Raw genomic sequence first — 16,819 nt, forward strand, 5'->3', positions numbered from 1 at the left:
GTACATAGCCAGTAGGAATGTAACATAATGAAGCTACTGTGGAAAACAGTTTGTCAGTTCCGTAGAAAGTTAAATATAGAATTACCTATGATCCTACAACTTTACCCAAGAGAAGTAAAAATACATGTTCACATAAAAACTTGTACAGGAATGTTCATAGCAGCATTATAATAATAGCCTAAAAGTGGAAACAACCCAGATAGCCATAAACTGATGAGTGGATAAACAAACTGTGTTATATCCATATAGTGAAACATTATTCAGCCATAAAAAGGAATGTATTGATACATGCTGTAATATGGATAAACCTTAAAGACATTATGCTAAGTCAAAGAAGCCAAGTCACAAAATACCACTTATTATATGATTCCATTTATATCAAATGTCCAGAATAGGCAAATTTAGAGACAGAAAGTAGATTAGTGGTTGCTTAGGACTTGGGAATATAGGGGGGAAATAGAGATTGACTGCTAATGGGTATAGAGTTTCTTTAAGGGGAGACCAAAATGTTCTAAAATTAGATCATGATGATAATTTCACAATCCTATTAATATACTTTAAAAACATTGAATTGTACACTTTAAATGGGTTAATTATATGGTATGTGAATTACATTTCTATAAAGCTGTTTTTCAAAAGAGAAAATTGAAGGAAAGGAATTGAAAAGAGTATTTTAGACAAATAGAAGTATTAGTCTTAGGCAGTACAGAAACTTTATCCTTAGCAATAGGAGGGAAGATAGAATGTATTAAAAATAGATGCAGGTAGGTGGACAGATGTGGGTGTGGTAACTTATAGAAGGTCTTTTGAGTGCTTCTATTTTCTCAGTGAAACGGGAAACCAGGTTATCAGCTGAGAGTGAAGATGAAGGAGGAGTTGTTGAAGATGAGAAGGAAGGTATAAAATAGTTGCCTAGACAAGTTGGAGGTGAATGGGGAGATGAAGTATTATTCCTGGGCATTACCACTGGGGTTAGTGAGACCAGCCAACATTGGCAGTATGATTTCTTCAGTCACACTCAGCTGCATGAGTATAGGCCTGAATAGTGGAGGAGCAGGATTTAACCAGAGCTGGGTTTTTGCCAAGTATGTTGAAGAAAGAGTCTAGGAAATCGGAGGTATGTGTAGAGAGTGGTTATAATGATGAGCTATAATAGTTAAGTTGCATAAAGAGGAAATGAGGATATAAATATGTTGAAGAAAAATGTGATGGGATTTAGTGGATTGTAGGCCCTGATACAGCTGAAGAATTTTTGGAGCCTGGTGATAACAAACCTATATGATCATAGGGAATGAGTTTCTGAGATAAGGTGGAATATAAGATTCTTGTTGGAAAAGAGGCAAGGAACAGAAAGTCCAGGGTATTAGATGGGTCATCTCTATGAGTATTGAAATTATCAAAAATTATGGCAGGATTTGTGTCATAGAGAGGTAGTGAGCTAGGAATGAGGCAGATTGACCTGAAAGTTGGTGGAGAACTATAACCAGGTGGGTGGATAATGGGTAGTATCATATGATAGCATGAGTTTTAAAACTGAGGAGTTTTAGGGAGGAGGGAGAGAAAGAATGACCCTAAGGAGCAAGTAGATCCACCTCCAGGCTCACCGGTAAAGAAGCATGAGAGAGAAAAGACATCACTTGAGAGGGCTGCAGTGTCATCAAGGCAGAGCCAAATTTCATTTAGGCAGAAGATGAAGGAAACATTACTTAGAAGATTTGAGAGACCATGAGTTCCAGAGGACAGTGAAATTCAAGATAGGAATTTAGGAGTCGTTAGTATAAAAATGGTATTTAAATCTGTGGAAATTGATGAGATCATTAAGAGAGAAAGTATAAAGAGAGAAGAGACGTGGGTCCAGGATCATCCCCTAAAGTTTCCCAGCATGCACAGATTAGATAGAGCAGTGTTTCTCCACCTTTTTTTCAGTATTGCCCGCCTAAGGAGCCTTTGTAGACATCTTTGTCCTAATCACTCACTCCGGGAAATTTTAATACCACAGATATACTGTATGTCTCTTCATGTCCTGTGGCCCTTTGAAGGCCACAAACTATTATAATATCTAAGATACTTTTGTCCCTACCCTCCAAGAATCAGTTTTTGCCCCCTTGGCGGTAACATCGCCCCTGCTGAAATGCATGGGTTAGAGCAGCGGTCCCCAAACTTTTTGGCACCAGGGACTGCTTTTGTAGAAGACAATTTTTCCACGGGGTGGGGGGAAGTTTCAGCAGGGGCGACGTTTAATATACTGGGCTAAATAAAATATATTATTAAAATTAATTTTACTTCTTTTTACTTTTTTTAATGTGGCTACTAAAAATTTAAAGTTACATATGGGTTTGCATTTATGGCTTGCATTATATTTCTGTTGGACAGTGCTAACCTTAAACTGTGCTGCCACTCCACAGCTTCTTATGTCATCCTGGCTCTGCTGTCTGTGCTATCATAGACCGATGCCATTTACCTAACCTCTTGCCTGCTAGTTATTACCATCACTCTACTTGCCTTTTTCTATTCTACCTTCTGAGACAAAATGAGCTCTTTTGCTGTCAGTTCCCATAGCTAAAGAATGCATTTGTAATGGCAGAGACCCATGAGCAGAGGCAGAGGGCATATGAATGGAGGTAATAATAGTATAAAAGGGTAAGATTGGAGTGGAAATAAAAGCATCATAAATTATAATATCTCTTCATTTTACAGATGAGGTAACCAAAGCTCAGAAAGATTAAATTATGTGTTCTCTCCATCTAGGCACCTTCTAATATGATTTTTAAAGTGCTGAAAGGCTAGTATTCTCAAAAGTATATCCCTTCTCCCTTTCCACCACTCAAGTGTTTTTGATAGAGTATTTTAAATTCCTACTACTTGTCTCTTCCTTTTTTTTTTCTTTTTCTTATCCAGCAAATATTTACTGATTGTGTACTGTGGACAAGTTATTTGGAGATGTCAACAATACAGTCAGTTTGGCTTGCATAAATGTACTAAGAAAATGTTAACATGGTATTTTTCTTGGAAAGAAAATAATTAGTGCATCTTGGTATCTTAAATTTATCTAACTGTTAGATTTTAAAACTCCCTGAGAGAGTAGGACATAGAGTAGAGAATTTTTTAAATTATAGGGAAAAAGAAAAATTGACAAAGTAATATTTAGATTTAGGGTAGCTAAAGAGGTTTGGAAGTCCTGGGCGAGGAGACTCATCTACAGGGACAGCATGAAAGTAATATGATCCTAATGGGAGGTGGGAGAGAAGTGAGCAAGAATAATGTGAGAAGAGAGATTCTGAAAACTCTGCCTCACCAAAAGTAAACTTTATTTAAAGCCAATCCTGCCAAAACAAATTGTTTAATTTTCTAAGCTATTTGGATTTTGTTCTCTTGAGATTACTCCAGTTGTCTGGGGGAACCAGAGATACTTTTTCATTAAATAAGCAAACACTAGTAGAAAGATTGTAAAGATACCATTAAAGGTTTTCCTAGGTTTTTCAAAGGTTAGAGGAGGAGGGAATTTTAATTTGGAAATTTCTGTTACTGGAGTATTAGAACAGGGTCAAACATGGACATGGCTTGTTGGAGGGCTTTGGCCTCAAGAAAGCAACATGAAAGCTCCTAATGAGTGCTAGGAGGTCTAATAAAGTGGGGAAGAAGTGTAGGTGGAAGGCAGAAAATGGTTAGGAAGATGAGGTAAAAAAGCACAACACAAACTAGAATACACACTATGATTTTAACCATCCAAGACAGTTTGTATGATGCTGAGACTAGCATCGTATTATAGTAAGGAAAATGGTTGTTAGGATGATGGTGCTCTCTGACTTTTTAAAAGGTAATTATTTTATCTTTTGAACATAAATACTATAAAAGGAGGTCAATGTTGAAGCATTTTAATTTTGCCCACAGTTGACTGTGTCTTCTCTTTTCCAAATGCTCACCTGGGATAAGTTACCTACTACCTACTGCCAAACCCTCTCTTCCTTTTTTGGCCTAATGTGGCTGTCAGGTTTTTGTTTCTTAATTTCTGTTTGTCTGAAATATCCCATTAATAGCAAAGCGTTATGGATTCTTTCTTTGAAATTCTTTCCTCTCTCTGTATACTGGTACTTCGGAATGTGATTTATTGCAAGCTCTTTTGTTTCCTCTGCTCTCCAAATTAGCCTACATATCAGTGTTATCTTCTTAAAGCACCAGTTTCATCCTTCACTTGTCTACTTAAAAACAGAAAGATTCCCTTATGATCTTTCACAAGCAGCCAAACTTACTGATGTATTATTTATGATTTTCTATAATCTGATCAAGCTTACCCATCCAGCCATATTTCCCACCACTCTGCAACATAAATCTTATGTATAAACCTCCTTATAAACTGCCCATATAGCAAGATGTTTCTTATATTTGCTTTTCCCATCATTCTTTCTCCCTCAAAGAATGCTTTTTCCCCTCACTGCCTTGGCAGGTTCTGCCGATTTTTCTGAATCTGCTTTAGACACTACCCCCTACAAAGGATATTTCTAAGTGCTACAGGCTTTATGAATATTTCTTTTCAAAATCACTTGGTACTTAAGGCATTTATTATATTTTACACTCTATTATACCTTATTGTTATTTTATTCTGTTTCCTGTATGTTCTTTGCCGAACCAAATTATTAGTTTTTTAAGGGAAACGCTCATTTCCAAACACGTTAACCTGTTGCTAAACACGGAATAGACTTTCAATAAATACTGTTTTTTTAAAAATGTTTTATTTATTTATTTATTTGGCTGCGTCAGGTCTTAGTTGCAGCACGCAGGATCTTCGTTGTGGCATGTGGGATCTTTTTTTTTGCAGCGCACGGGCTCTTCACTGCGGCGCGCGGGCTCCAGGGCACGCAGGCTCAGTAGTTGGCAGCGTGTGAGCTCTCTAGTTGTGGCACGTGGGCTCCAGAGCCCATGGGCTCAGTAGTTGCAGCATGAGCGCTCTCTAGTTTGGTGCGTGGACTCTAGAGTGTGCAGGCTCAGTAGTCGCGGCGTGTGGTTTTAGTTGCCCCACAGCATGTGGGATCTTAGTTCCCTGACCAGGGATTGAACCTGCATCCCCTTCATTGGAAGGCAGATTCTTAACCACTGGACCACCAGGGAAGTCCCTCAATAAATATTTTTGATTGAAGTAGTATTGGGGACCAATTTTGTTATAAAGGTTAGATAAGCTAGACAGAATTCTTAAGAGATGATTTATTTAGATATCTAAAACTGAAAGATGCTCCCTTAAAAACTCAAAATCAGTCTTTTAAAAATATCTAATTCTCTATTACAAACTTTCCTAAAAATACAGATGTCTACTGCTTCACATCACCCCAAAATTTAGTCACTTAGAACAATGAACGTTTATTATCACACAGTATCTGTAGGTCAGGAATCTGGGTGTGGCTAAGTGACTCTGGCTTAAGGTCTCTCATGAGGTTGCAGTCAGTGTGTCAGTTGGGGCTGCAGTCTTATCTCCAGGCCCAACTGAGGAAGATCTGCTTCCAAGCTTACTCACTTGGTTGTTGGCAGGATTCAGTTCCTCACAGGTTGTTGGATTGAGGTTCTCAGTTCCTCATTGACTGTGACTCTCTGTGGCTCTCTCTCTAGAGGCTTCCTTCAATTCCTTGCCATGGGCATCTCCAAAAGGCAGCTCAGAACATGGCAGGTGGCATTCCTCAGAGTGAGCAAATGAGAAAGCACCATAACAAACGACACAATATTTTCTTTTATAATTTTGTAAGTGACATTTCATTAATTCTGTTGTATTTGATTCACTAGAAGTGAATCCAGTCCACACTCAAGGGAAGGTGATCATACAAAGGTATGAATGCCAGGCTATAGGGCTCATTGAGGTCCATCAAAGAGGCTGCCTCCCTTAGTCAGGCCATTCTTCTCTTGTCTGAAGATCTTTTCTTTTTTTTTTTTTTTTTTTTTTGCGGTACATGGGCCTTTCACCGCTGTGGCCTCTCCCATTGCAGAGCACAGGCTCCGGATGCGCAGGCTCAGCGGCCATGGCTCACGGGCCCAGCCGCTCCGCGGCATGTGGGATCTACCCGGACTGGGGCACGAACCCATGTGCCCTGCATCGGCAGGCGGACTCTCAACCACTGCGCCACCAGGGAAGCCCTGAAGATCTTTTCTGACGTCAGGAAAAGAGGAGTTGCTTATTTGAGTCTTTCCCAATAATTATTCTATTCTTAGCACCTAAGCTTTAATCTATGATAGCATATCTAGGGTCATTTAGTATTGAATTATGTAATGTTCTGCATCCTGACCCTATTAAAGTTGTAGGAAAGCATACACTACAGTCTTTTATCAGGATAAATACAGAGCTTAAATGAGATATAGGATACCAGTATAGCAAATATATTCTCAATTATTTGAATAAATAATGTATAAAATTTACTCAAAGCGTAGTTTTCAGTTAAATGCTATATTAAAACCTCAACATGTAATATACAATGTGCCATGTATAGTAAGGATTCAAAAATATTTGTTAAATACACTTGCTTATATATTTCTGTGAATGAATTAATTTAGTGATTTAGAATTCCTGTGCCTATGGTGGAATAAAATTGTTATCAGTTAGATTTTGCCATCTTAAAGTTCTAAATAAAAGCAAAAATAATAATATATTGATGTTCGTAGGAATTCCTTTATTATCAGAGTTGGAGAGATTAAAAGAATACTTTTTTAAAAACTTATTTATTTATTTATCTTTGGCTGCGTTGGGTCTTCGTTGCTGCGCGCAGCTTTTGCTAGTTGTAGCAAGCAGGGGCTAATCTTTGTTGTGGTGCATGGGCTTCTCATTTGCGGTGGCTTCTCTTGTTGCAGAGCACAGGCTGTAAGCACATGGGCTTCAGTAGTTGTGGCTCGTTGGCTTAGTAGTTGTGGCTCACGGGCTCTAGAGCACAGGCTCAGTAGTTGTGGCGCATGGGCTTAGTTGCTCCTTGGCATGTGGGATCTTCCCGGACCAGGGCTCGAACCCATGTCCCCTGCAATGGCAGGCGGATTCTTAACCACTGTGCCACTAGGGAAGTCCCTAAAAGAATACTTGATGCAGTCTTTAGAAGTTTATTTTGAATTTGAAAATAAAAGTTAATAAAACAATTTATCAACTTAGTGATTTGGGAGGCTGGCTGAGAAGTTAGTTCCATGTATCACTGTTTATATCAAATTAATTCCAGATAAATTAAAGATTTAAACGTAAAAAAAGACAAACATAAAATTACATGAAGAAAGTATATGTGAATGTTTGTATACTCTGAAGAGGTGAAAATCTTTCTAACATGACATCAAACCCATCAAACCCAGAAGCTATAATAGAAGAATTTGACTATACTGAAATTAAATATTTCTGTATGGTGAAAAGTAGGCAAAAAACATCACCATAAAGTCAGAAGCCATTATGGGAAAAAAAAAATTTACCGTGTATAACAGGAAATGTTCTAATTCCTCTAACTGAAAAAGAGCTTTTATGTGGTTCAGTAAAAAAAAAAAAAGATACTTGGATAGGCAGGCAATTCAAAGAAAAGTATATGTAATTAATACATAGCTAAAAAGGCAAAACATGGATAAAAAGTTACTGCATATATTAAAATGATGCTACATATATTTAAAAGGTATCACGTATACTAAAAGTCATTTATAGGGGCTTCCCTGGTAGCACAGTGGTTAAGAATCCGCCTGCCAATGCAGGGGACACGGGTTCCAGGGAACACGGGTTCGAGCCCTGGGCTGGGAAGATCCCACATGCCGTGGAGCAACTAAGCCCACGTGCCACAACTACTGAGCCTGCACTCTAGAGGCCGTTTTACCACTGAGCCCGTATACCACAACTAATGAAGTCTGCACGCCTAGAGCCTGTGCTCTGCAACGAGAAGCCACCACAATAAGGAGGCCGCGCACCACAACGAAGAGCAGCCCCCGCTTGCTGCAACTGGAGGAAGCCCGTGTGCAGCAACAAAGACCCAATGCAGCCAAAAATAAATAAGTAAATAAATTTATTTTTTAAAAAGTCATTTATATATTAAAATGGTGATACCAAGTGAAAATACATGTATAAAAATATATCAATTGGGGGGAAGTTTAGTTGCTTTACAATATTATATTAGTTTCAGGTGTACAGCATAGTGATTCAGTATTTTTACAGATTATACTCCATTAAAAGCTATTATAAGATAATGGTTATAATTCCCTGTGCTATACAATATATTCTTGTTGCTTATCTATTTTATACATAGTAGTTTGTATCTCAATTCCATACCCCTTTCTTGCCTCTCTCTCTCCCCTCTCCTCACCGGTAACCACTAAGATACCAATTTTTTAAATGCAAAAAAAAATGTTTGCTTACTTCTAAGAATGACAAACATTTAGAAGACTGATGACACCCATTCTTGGAAAGGTATTGGGGTAATAGTTATCTTGCTGGTAGCAGTGAAACTTGGTAAAAACCTTTTAGAGCTTTATTGTAGTGACATGGAAAGATGCTTAAATATAAAGAGGAGGAAAAAGAAAGTTCAAAACAGGATGTACACTGAAAAAATATGTGAGACCTTAGCTAACAGTTAACATTGATTTTCTCTGAATGGGGGGGGGTAAATATTTTATGTTACCTATTGCTACAATTTATAATTAAAATATATTACCTTCGTAATTAGATAAAAAGTAATATTTTTAAAAGGCAACTTTACCATTTCTTTTTACAGGAGATTACATGCTTGATACAAAGCCAAAAGAAATTTCAGAAATTCAACGTTTAAACTATGAGCAGGTAATAGATACAATTTTTGTTATATTAAGATAGTTAATTTTTACTTACGGATATATTCATTGGTCTCTATCAGTGGCCTTTCTTTTTTTTTTTTTGAATTTTTGAATTTTATTTATTTTTTTATACAGCAGGTTCTTATTAGTTATCTATTTTATACATATTAGTGTATATATGTCAATCCCAATCTCCCAATTCATCACACCACCACCCCCCCACCCACCCCCACCACTTTCCCCCCTTGGTGTCCATACGTTTGTTCTCTACATCTGTGTCTCTATTTCTGCCTTATAAACCAGTTCATCTGTACCATTTTTATAGGTTCCACATATATGCATTAATATACGATATTTGTTTTTCTCTTTCCGACTTACTTCACTCTGTATGACAATCTCTAGATCCATCCACGTCTCTACAAATGACCCAATTTTGTTCCTTTTTATGGCTGGGTAATATTCCATTGTATATATATATACCACATCTTCTTTATCTGTTCGTCTGTCGATGGGCATTTAGGTTGCTTCTATGACCTGGCTATTGTAAATAGTGCTGCAGTGAACATTGGGGTGCATGTGTCTTTTGAATTATGGTTTTCTCTGGGTATATGCCCAGTAGTGGGATTGCTGGGTCATATGGTAATTCTATTATTAGCTTTTTAAGGAACCTCCATACTGTTCTCCAAAGGGGCTGTATCAATTTATATTCCCACCAACAGTATAAGAGGGTTCCCTTTTCTCCACACCCTCTCCAGCATTTGTTGTTTGTAGATTTTCTGTTGATGCCCATTCTAACTGGTGTGAGATGATACCTCATTGTAGTTTTAATTTGCATTTCTCTAATAATTAGTGATGTTGAGCAGCTTTTTATGTGCTTCTTGGCCATCTGTATGTCTTCTTTGGAGAAATGTCTATTTAGGTCTTCTGCCCATTTTTTGATTGGGTTGTTTGTTTTTTTAATATTGAGCTGTTTATATATTTTGGAGATTAACCCTTTGTCCGTTGATTCGTTTGCAAATATTTTCTCCCATGCTGAAGGTTGTCTTTTTGTCTTGTTTGTGGTTTGCTTTGCTTTACAAAGCTCTTAAGTCTTATTAGGTCTTATTTTATTTCCATTACTCTAGGAGGTGGATCAAAAAAGATCTTGCTGTGATTTATGTCAAAGAGTGTTCTTCCTATGTTTTCCTCTAAGACTTTTATAGTGTCTGGCCTTACATTTAGGTCTTTAATCCATTTTGAGTTTATTTTTGTGTATGGTGTTAGGGAGTGTTCTAATTTCATTCTTTTACGTGTAGCTGTCCAGTTTTCCCAACACCACTTATTGAAGAGACTGTCTTTTCTCCATTGTACATCCTGGCTTGCTTTGTCATAGATTAGTTGACCATAGGTATGTGGGTTTATCTTTGGGCTTTCTATCCTGTTCCATTGACCTATATTTCTGTTTTTGTGCCAGTACCATATTGTCTTGATTATTGTAGCTTTGTAGTAGAGTCTGAATTCAGGGAGTCTGATTCCTCCAGCTCCACTTTTTTCCCTCAAGACTGCTTTGGCTATTCGGGGTCTTTTGTGTCTCCATACAAATTTTAATACTTTTTGTTCTAGTTGTGTAAAAAATGCCATTGGTGATTTGATAGGGATTGCATTGAATCTGTAGATTGCTTTGGGTAGTATAGTTATTTTAACAATATTGATTCTTCCAGTCCAAGAACATGGTATATCTCTCCATCTGTTTGTGTCATCTTTTTTAAAAGAATTTTTTTTTATATATCAGGTTCTTATTGGTTATCCATTTTATACATATTAGCATATATATGTCAATCCCAGCTGCTTTTGCTGCATCCCATAGGTTTTGGATCATCATATTTTCATTGTAATTTGTCTGTAGATATTTTTTGATTTCCTCTTTAATTTCTTCAGTGATCTCTTAGTTATTTAGTAACGTATTGTTTACCCTCCATGTGTTTGTGTTTTTTATGGTTTCTTTTGCTGTAATTGATTTCTAATCTCATAGCATTGTGGTCGGAAAAGATGCTTGATATGATTTCAGTTTTCTTAAATTTACCAAGGCTTGATTTGTGACCCACAATGTGATCAATCCTGAAGAATGTTCCATGTGTACTTGAGAAGAAAGTGTAATATGCTATTTTTGGAAGGAATGTCCTATAAATATCAATTAAATCTATATGGTCCATTGTGTCATTTAAAGCTTGTGTTTCCTTATTAATTTTCTGTTGGGATGATCTGTCCATTGGTGTAAGTGAGGTGTTCAAAGTCCCCCACTATTGTTGTGTTACTGTCGATTTCCTCTTTTATAGCTGTTAGCAGTTGCCTTATGTATTGAGGTGCTCCTGTGTTGGGTGCATATATATTTACAATTGTTATATCTTCTTCTCGGATTGATCCCTTGATCATTATGTAGTATCCTTCCTTGTCTCTTGTAACATTCTTTATTTTAAAGTCTATTTTATCTGATATAAGTATTGCTACTCCAGCTTTCTTTTGATTTCCATTTGCATGGAATCTTTTTCCATCCCCTCACTTTGAGTCTGTATGTGTCCCTAGGTCTGAAGTGGGTCTCTTGTACACAGCATATATATGGGTCTTGTTTTTGTATCGATTGAGCAAGCCTGTGTCTTTTGGTTGGAGCATTTAATCCATTCATGTTTAAGGTAATTATTGATATCTATGCTCCTTTACCATTTTCTTAATTGTTTTGGGTTTGTTTTTGTAGGTCGTTTTCTTCTCTTGTGTTTCCCACTTAGAGAAGTTCCTTTAGCATTTGTTGTAGAGCTGGTTTGGTGGTGCTGAATTCTCCTAGCTTTTGCTTGTCTGTAAAGCTTTTGATTTCTCCACTGATTCTGGATATGATCCTTGCCAAATAGAGTAATCTTGGTTGTATGTTCTTCCCTTTCATCACTTTAAATATATTGTGCCACTCCCTTCTGGCTTGTGGAGTTTCTGCTGAGAAATCAGCTGTTAACCTTATGGGAGTTCCCTTGTATGTTATTTGTCCTTTTTCCCTCGTTGCTTTCAATAATTTTTCTTTGTCTTTAATTTTTGTCAATTTGATTACTATGTGTGTTGGCGGGTTTCTCCTTGGGTTTATCCTGCCTGGGACTGTCTGCACTTCCTGTACTTGGATGGCTATTTCCTTTCCCATGTTAGGGAAGTTTTTGACTATAATCTCTTCACATATTTTCTTGGGTCCTTTCTCTCTCTCTTCTCCTTCTGGGACCCCTATAATGCAAATGTTGTTGCATTCAGTGTTGTCCCAGAGGTCCCGTAGGCTGTCTTCATTTCTTTTCACTCTTTTTTCTTTATTCTGTTCCACGGCAGTGAATTCCACCATTCTGTCTTCCAGGTCACTTATCTGTTCTTCTGCCTCAGTTATTCTGCTATTGATTCCTTCTAGTGTATTTTTCGTTTCAGTTATTGTATTGTTCATCTCTGTTTGTTCTTTAATTCTTCTAGGCTTTTGTTAAACATTTCTTGCATCTTCTCGATCTTTGCCTCCATTCTTTTCCCGAGGTCCTGGATCATCTTCACTATCATTATTCTGAATTCTTTTTCTGGAAGGTTGCCTTTCTCCATTTCATTTAGTTGTTTTTCTGGGGTTTTATCTTGTTCCTTCATCTGGTACAAAGTCCTCTGTCTTTTCATTTTGTCTATCTTTCTGTGAATGTGGTTTTCCTTCCACAGGCTGCAGAATTGTAGTTCTTCTTGCTCTGCTGTCTGCTGTCTCATGGATGAGGCTATCTAAGAGGCTTGTGCAAGCTTCCTGATGGGAGGGACTGGTGGTGGGTAGAGCTGTGTGTTGCTCTGGTGGGCAGAGCTCAGTAAAACTTTAATCCGCTTGTCTGCTGATGGGTTGGGTTGGGTTCCCTCCCTGTTGGTTGTTTGGCCTGAGGTGACCCAGCACTGGAGCCTACCCGGCTCTTTGGTGGGGCTAATGGCAGACTCTGGGAGGGCTCACGCCAAGGAGTACTTCCCAGAACTTCTGCTTCCAGTGTCCCTGTCCCCACAGTAAGCGACATCCACCCCCTGCCTCTGCAGGAGACCCTCCAACACTAGCAGGTAGGTCTGGTTCAGTCTCCCCTGGGGTCACTGCTCCTTCCCTTGGGTCCCGATGTGCGCACTACTTTGTGTGTGCCCTCCAAGAGTGGAGTCTCTGTTTCCCCTGTCCTGTCAAAGTCCTGCAATCAAATCCCACTAGCCTTCAAAGCCTGATTCTCTAGGAATTCCTCCTCCTGTTGCTGGACCCCCAGGTTGGGAAGCCTGACGTGGGGCTCAGAACCTTCACTGCAGTGGGTGGACTTCTGTGATATAAGTGTTCTCCAGTTTGTGAGTCACCCACCCAGCAGTTATGGGATTTGATTTTATTGTGATTGTACCCCTCCTACCATCTCATTGTGGCTTCTCCTTTGTCTTTGGATGTGGGGTATCTTTTTTGGTGAGTTCCAGTGTCTTCCTGTCCATGATTGTTCAGCAGTTGGTTGTGATTCCGGTGCTCTCGCAAGAGGGAGTCTCTGGATTTTTGGGCATATTCTTTGTTTTCTCTTTTTACACCCTTTTAAAAATGTAAAAAAACATTATTAGCTCACAGCCTTATTTGACCCACAGGCCGTACTTTGCTGATCTGTCTTTTATGTGAATCTATATGCAATGTAGAATGAAACATAGATATCATTCTACACACCTATGTAGAATGATAACTTGGTATTTTCCTTGAAAAAATTGACTTTCAAGTGAATTTGTTATTGATTTATCTTTCCTCATTTGTGTATATTTTACAATTAAATTATATGTAGGAAACAGTTCAGCAAATGATGTCTGGGGTATGTCGTTAGGACTAAATCTGCTGTTTCGTAGTTTCAATGTGTCTACATTGCTTGGCACGTTCTTTAGAGATACTATTCTGTAATATAGGAGCGGACCACTGGGCTCAAAATTATTGGAGCTGTAAGAAAGCAAGCATAGCTTCATTTTCTTCAGTATTCTTCCTTTGTTTGACAACGGAAGGCAAGAAGAAATCAGGTTCTTACAGTGGAAGAAGTATCAGGCAGGGAAGAAACAGATATCATTGGAACCTTTATGTTTACTTTCAAAGTAACCCTTACTACGTACTTTCACCAGTATCCAAATGGCAAAAAAAAAACAAAATTCATTTTGGTATTGCAAAATTTCTTGAATTTGAATGTTCAAATAATCTAGTCCTAATAAAATGGAAAAGTGAGTATGTTGCATTGCATCACTGTGTAAGGTAGGAAATCCATAGCTAAAGCCAAATAGTATGCTAAATCATTTAAATTCTATTGGAATTTGTAGCTTAAAGCAAGGATTTCTAAACATTTCTCACAATGGAAACTTCTTTTCAAATGAAATCTTAGGCTAACCTTCAATATATAAAACCAGTAAATATTTTATAAGTATAAAGTATTATGGTTAAATTTATATCATTTATCAAATTTGTATCATTTCTTATTGAAATCAGCAAGGCTATTATGATTAATACAAAAACTTGAAATTAGAAATTATGGATCATAGTTGCAGTTTCACATTAACCTCAAAATTCATTTTACTTCTGTTGCACAGTCTTGAGAAAATCTTTTTTATTTATTGATTCATTTTTTAACATCTTTATTTGAAGTATAATTGCTTTACGATGTTGTGTTAGTCTCTGCTGTATAACAAAGTGAATCAGCTATATGTATACATATATCCCCATATCCCCTCCCTCTTGCATCTCCCTCCCACCCTCCCTATCCCACCATTCTAGGTGGTCACAAAGCACCAAGCTGATCTCCCTGTGCTATGCAGCTGCTTCCCACTAGCTATCTATTTTACATTTGGTAGTGTATATATGTCCATGCCACTCTCTTACTTCGTCCCAGCTTACCCTTCCCCCTCCCCATGTCCTCAAGTGCATTCTCTACGTCTGCCTCTTTATTCCTGTCCTGCCCCTAGGTTCATCAAAACCATTTTTTTTTATTCCATATATATGTGTTAGCATACGGTATTTGTTTTTTGAGAAAATCTTGAGTGATGAGTATTTGCAAATGATATCAGCACTTTGTTTCAAGTCTGTTTTGCAGTCTCAGGATATGTTTCCATTAAGGTGATCTAGACTCTTGAAAAATTATTGGAAGTAAAGTTTTGCTTCAAAGTTGAAACAGACACTAACAACCACTTGCATTTCTTATAAACATGTTAGACAGAAAGTACCCTGCATTTAAAATAAGCTCTAAAACTATTTATAAGGTATTGTGATTGCATTACCATTAGTTTTGAGAATAGTATGTACCAAGCTGATAAGACTGAGTCTAAGCTGGTGCTTAATGTTACACAGGTGTGATGTAACAATGTTCTTTTTGTATAGTTTTGTGTGAGCAGAAATGTTTAAGCCTAAATTTTAGAAAGACCAATGCAGAGCTGCAGTCTTCCTAATTAAAAACCCTTTTACCAGAAATCATAATATAAACAAAGAGCATATTTCTTTCAGTTTTGCTTAATGATGACAACACAAGAAAATACTGTGTGTGTGTGTGTTTATGACAGGTTTTTATATGACTGCAAATATATTTTTAAAATATATCTTATATTCAACTTTAAAATTTCACCACGTTAACAGTACCTTTAAGAAAAATTCTAAGAAACAGTTGAACTACAGGCTTAAAGGAGTAGTAATCCTTTCTTGTAAGCACCCATTTGGATTCAAGAACAAGATGGCAAAATACTCTTTTTAACTCTTTGTTTATAAATTTGTTTATTTTTATCAGTTTTATTTATGGATATTATTAATTGTATTAACTTATTTTAACATTTTATAATCTATTAAAAATGTAGAAGATACATAAAGGTATAAGCTTGAGTCCAGGAGCTGTTAGAAATTATACTTCCCCCTGAAGGAAACTGTGGATGACTGGCAACTAAGAATTTAACAAATAGCAGAAAAAAATCAGTAGTATCAGTGGTAGAACTATAATCCTACAGTGGCTCATTATTGTTACTATTTTCTCACATTCATCATTGTTATGGCTTTAGGAAAAGTTTTAAAACACTGAAAGGAAAAAAATGTGAGCTGATTGTTTTCAAGGGTTCAACTTTTAGGAAGACTGAAAAAATATATTGTTTTGGGGGAATATAGTTATTAGAGGTGAAACTGACAAAATCCAAAGAGTATATAACAGTGTTATCCTGTTATAAATTCTTCATTCATAAATTTAAAACATTTGAATAATTTGTTTTCAGTCTGTATAGTCTCTTAGCATGGAATTTTACAAGTTAATTGGTAAAACAGAACTTTGTTATTATGACCTAAATTTGTCCATCTGAGATTTCAGTGAGAGTCCCTAATTTTAATATAAAAGGATTTATTTCATGTTCACCCTTTCTACTATAAGCCCTCCAGTAGGCTATAGTCTGCTCCTGTTTTATATCTTTAGTGTGTAGCACAGTGTCTGATTAACAGTAGGGATTCAATAAAATTTTATCAAATTTTATATATTGGTTTTTATTTGTTCCATCAAATATACCCTCTAAATTATGTCCATATTTAATATATTAAAACGTTTAGAAAAACATGTTTTAAAATAGTCTTCATTACACACTTACATGACCGTGTTTATTGAGAAAACTGTTGTGGACAGAACGACTCTTTAATTTGACCAACAAGTCTTTGTGATCCAGCCTTTATCTCAGACTTCATCTCCCACCATTTACATTGATACATAATTATTACCCAAAGTCCATAGTTTACATTAGGGTTCACTCTTGATGTTTATACTTTCTTTGGGTTTTGAGAAATGTATAATGACATGTATTCACCTTTATAGTATCCTACAGAATAGTTTTCACTGCCTTAAAAGTCCTCAGTGCTCTGCCAGTACATCCCTCCCTCCTCCTGACCCCTGGCAACCACTGATCTTTTTACTGTCTCCATCGTTTTGCCTTTTCCCACTGTGTCATTTCGAATCATACAATATATTTCAGATTGGCTTCTTTCACTTAGTAATGTACATGTAAATTTTCTCCATGTCTGTTCATGGCTTGATAGCTCATTTCT

General features: G+C 37.0%; 1 protein-coding gene across 2 annotated transcripts in view; it reads left to right on the forward strand.

Annotated features, from left to right (window-relative positions):
* The window catches only part of MINDY2 (MINDY lysine 48 deubiquitinase 2), a 72,442-nt gene that overhangs the window by 16,812 nt on the left and 38,811 nt on the right, over positions 1-16,819 (forward strand). For both annotated transcript variants that reach the window (XM_065871224.1, XM_065871225.1), the window contains exon 3: positions 8,700-8,764. In XM_065871224.1, the coding sequence (XP_065727296.1) occupies positions 8,700-8,764 (65 nt within the window). The remainder of the gene's footprint in view (positions 1-8,699; positions 8,765-16,819) is intronic.

Source organism: Phocoena phocoena, chromosome 2 (genome assembly GCF_963924675.1).
Source record: "Phocoena phocoena chromosome 2, mPhoPho1.1, whole genome shotgun sequence".
In the NCBI taxonomy this organism is placed as follows: Eukaryota; Metazoa; Chordata; class Mammalia; order Artiodactyla; family Phocoenidae; genus Phocoena; species Phocoena phocoena.